A 3,673-nucleotide genomic window follows, 5' to 3' on the forward strand; every position below is an offset into this window, starting at 1 on the left:
CTGTCCCTGTTCTACTTCCTGTCCCGGTTCTGCAGGTATTCCACAAGTGTCCCTGGTCTAGAAGAAGTCTCCCAGCTGATCCAGCCTTGGACTGACCAAAGCTGGAGAAAGAGTTATCTAGCTGATGGGATCTTACCGAGATACTGAGCATGTGCAGCTCCCAACAAAGATAGTATAGAAGTGAGATGTCTCACTCTGGACCTAAAACAGAGACCTAAACACACAGGGTGAAAACAGGATCTGTGCAGTACAACAAAATATGGTGTCATTTTCAATCCACTGTGTTAAATCCTACATCAAAAACTGATGGATGGTTTGGAAAAGACTACTAGTACGTAAAAGAGTTGTGTGGAACAAATGAGCATTGTAGAAGATCCTTGTTGGAAAACACAGAAGCTCAATGTGAATAAGTGTGTTGTTGTTGTCTTTGTGGTGTTCGGTTAGTAACCCTCTCCATCCTTGCTGCAGTAACGGCTCGGCCACCTCGGAGGATTTGTTCTGGAAGCTGGATGCTCTGCAGATGTTCGTGCTGGACCTCCATTGGCCGGAGCCTGAGTTTGCCAAACATCTGGAGCAGAGACTCAAACTGCTGGCGAGCGACATGATGGAGGCCTGTGTCAAGAGGTCAGACTGAGAGGTCGCCACAGCTGGATCAGGACCTCTGGGTTCACATCTGTCTGGGTCCTTCTCACTCTTTTGTTTTTTCTTTTTGTGCCGCACATCTACCGACGTGAATCCCTTTTTTTAATACTATAAAGATAGAAACCACAGTGTAAATTCACACAGCTGTCCCTCCAGTAATTGGCTTCTCAGTTCAAGACCTCCACAAGCTCAAAAACAAATCCAAGCAAACTCATTTCTAACCTAAAAAAACAATCCTTAAAGCTCAACAACTGAAATCTAACCTGCTTTTGTAAAGCTTATTAACAGTGTTACTCAAAGCATTTTTAGTTCTGTGGACTTTATTGTAATTTAACAAAAAGTTTCACAAAACTGTGTCACAGTTCTACAGAACATTTGTTACACTTCAGCCATTTTTTTGACCAACAACAGTACAAACCTCTTTTTGTGTTTTTGCCCCCACAGAACCAAATCTGCATTTGATTCCAAAATGCAGAAAGCGAGTAAGTCAACGGACTTCCGGGTGCCGTTGTCCGTCTGCACCATGTTCAACTTGCTGATGGACGCCAAGAAGCAGTGCTCCAAGCTCTGCGTGCTGGACACCGGTCAGGAGGTAAGCTAACGGTCAAATAGTCTCTCATTGCCAGACCTTCCTCCACAGCGCTGCAGAGGAGGGTCTGGCTAGTCTACAAAGCATTCTGGGATGGGAGAAAAACGTGCTTTGGGATATTGGCATTTCTTTAAACCAATCACAATCGTGTTGGGCGGCACTAAGCACCGAGTAGAGCCACGGGGCCTCTGCAAAACAGATAGTCTAGCTAGCTGTCTGGATTTACCCTGCAGAGACCTGAGGACCAGGTAACCATAGTCCTCAGATTGGACAGATAGTCTAGCTAGCTGTCTGGATTTACCCTGCAGAGATCTGGGGACCAGGTCACCATAGTCCTCTGATTGGACAGATAGTCTAGCTAGCTGTCTGGATTTACCCTGCAGAGATCTGAGGACCAGGTAACCATAGTCCTCAGAAATCCACCAGAGGTTAGAACACAGATGCAAAGACAGAGGAAGGTAACGGACATCCGGCCAAAAAGAGGGACACCTGGCAGAATTGCCGGCGGCACCGGAGAAATCCTGGAAGAGGAACGTTGTTGATATAGACCGGGGCTGCATGGTATGAGGAAAATATGTGGTAACATTGTTGAATATCGCAATAACCATATTACTTGCAATACCCAAACTGTGTACTTAAAGTTACTCAGTTCTGCACCTTTCAGTAGTAAAATACAAAATTGCTTGTTGAATTTAGCACAATTGATAGGAAATCATTTCCAACATTATTTTATTGAACAAATTGAAGATTTAATTGAACATAAAAGGCACCACTAAAAAAAAAAAAAGAATGACTGTTACATTTTAAAAAGCAGTTTTCCGCTGATATTTTCTTCTTGTCTTCTGCAATGTGGTTACTGCGCCAGTTGAAAATGATTAGGTACATATCAGAAGTTGAAAAATGCAAAAATGTTGTTACTTATCCCCCGAATCCACTGAACTATCGATGTGAAAGTGCCCTAGGAAAACTATTGTATTGTATTACAAGTTTTCTGAAATTCCACTGTTTAAATATGCAATTGAGGCATTATCGAATTACATCTTTTGGTGAATTTAGGTAGAAATCAACAGGCACTAACACCTACATTTTGGAAGGTTTATTTCCAGTAGTCTTTGAAGAAGACATGTTATATAAGCGACATAACCCAAAGATTGAACTCTGCGCTGAATTATGTCATCTTTGTGAGTGAATCTTTTTTTTTTTTAATTGCAGCAATTCCACTGAGACAGATTGATTTCGGTCTGATATCATAACCCGCCGCTGATCCTGGCATTATCTCATTTCTAGAAATAATCTCAAAGAAGAGGAGAAACTTGAACAAAAGGAATCTTCTTCCCGTTGGCAGAATATTTTCCTTTTGTTTGTAGAAAAACGAGTCTTGGCTGAATTTCAGGCTAAATCACTTAAGACGGACGGGCGGTCTGTATTTTTCAGTTTGCATCTCACAGCTTCCCATCAGAGACTCATCCCTCGCTGAGCGAAAGTGTGTCAGCTTCTGAGAAAAAAACACCCTAGCCGTCTTTTATTTTAAAACTCACACTGAACAGGTCGGGTCAAACCGCCAGAGCAGCCACTAAAAATGTGACTCTTTCCCTCCCAAAAAAATCCAGCAGGCGGCCAGTTCAGGTGTATTTGTGTTCACTTGAAAACAGCCAAACGCTCGACTCAAGCTATTAAATGGATGACCGTGACGCCCGAGCGAGGCGGGCGGCCTTGGCTTCGCTGAGAGCGAAACCCTTGGCCGCAGACAGAGAGCTAAGCTCGCTGCTCTCTTGCCCTTCAGATTGCTTTCTCCGGCTTCCAACAAGCCACCGCTGCTCAATAAAACACACGGTCTTGTGCATTCATTCCCAAATACCTGCCTGCAGAAGGACACTCTGTGTTCCAGCTCCATACACACACACACACACACACAGGATCTGCACAGAGACTGCTTCTAGTGTTGTATTGGCATGTTTTATTAAACATTTTTTTCCGAAATGCTAAAACAAAGACGATTTCAGCCACGGCGAGACCAGTAACTACAATAAAAAGAGGAAATAAAGGGGGCGGGGTCACAGCAACAGGTAGAGTTGCAATTCCAAATCTTTCTGTACAATTAATTGTCTCTGAAATTATTGCACTTCACAATTCAGTTGTCTCTTTCAGTCGGATTTAAAAAAGACATATTAATGTAGTACTTTTTTAAACAAATTAAAGGTTTGAATGAACTCCAGGATACATCTTTTGGTTATATGACTGTCAGCAGTCCAACAAAGTGCTGCCGCGATGGACTGAACGCTGAGAGATGCATCAACACATGCTCAAGATTGTATTGCAATGATTTATTCCTCCACACGTAAAGTACAACTAGCACTGCAGTTACCAAATGTAAACTTACTTTGTGTGTGGAAATGAGTGCGTTAGTGCGGCGGTCAACAGGAAACGTTCGCTCCCAGGCTC

The 3,673-nt window shown here is 43.0% G+C and overlaps 1 protein-coding gene across 1 annotated transcript in view; it reads left to right on the forward strand.

Moving 5' to 3' along the window:
- The window catches only part of cadps2 (Ca++-dependent secretion activator 2), a 294,438-nt gene that overhangs the window by 252,914 nt on the left and 37,851 nt on the right, over window positions 1-3,673 (forward strand). The window contains 2 exon segments of the mRNA XM_032522241.1: window positions 469-624; window positions 1,087-1,234. Coding sequence (XP_032378132.1) covers window positions 469-624; window positions 1,087-1,234 — 304 coding nt within the window.

The sequence above is a fragment of the Etheostoma spectabile genome, chromosome 8 (assembly GCF_008692095.1).
Source record: "Etheostoma spectabile isolate EspeVRDwgs_2016 chromosome 8, UIUC_Espe_1.0, whole genome shotgun sequence".
In the NCBI taxonomy this organism is placed as follows: domain Eukaryota; kingdom Metazoa; phylum Chordata; class Actinopteri; order Perciformes; family Percidae; genus Etheostoma; species Etheostoma spectabile.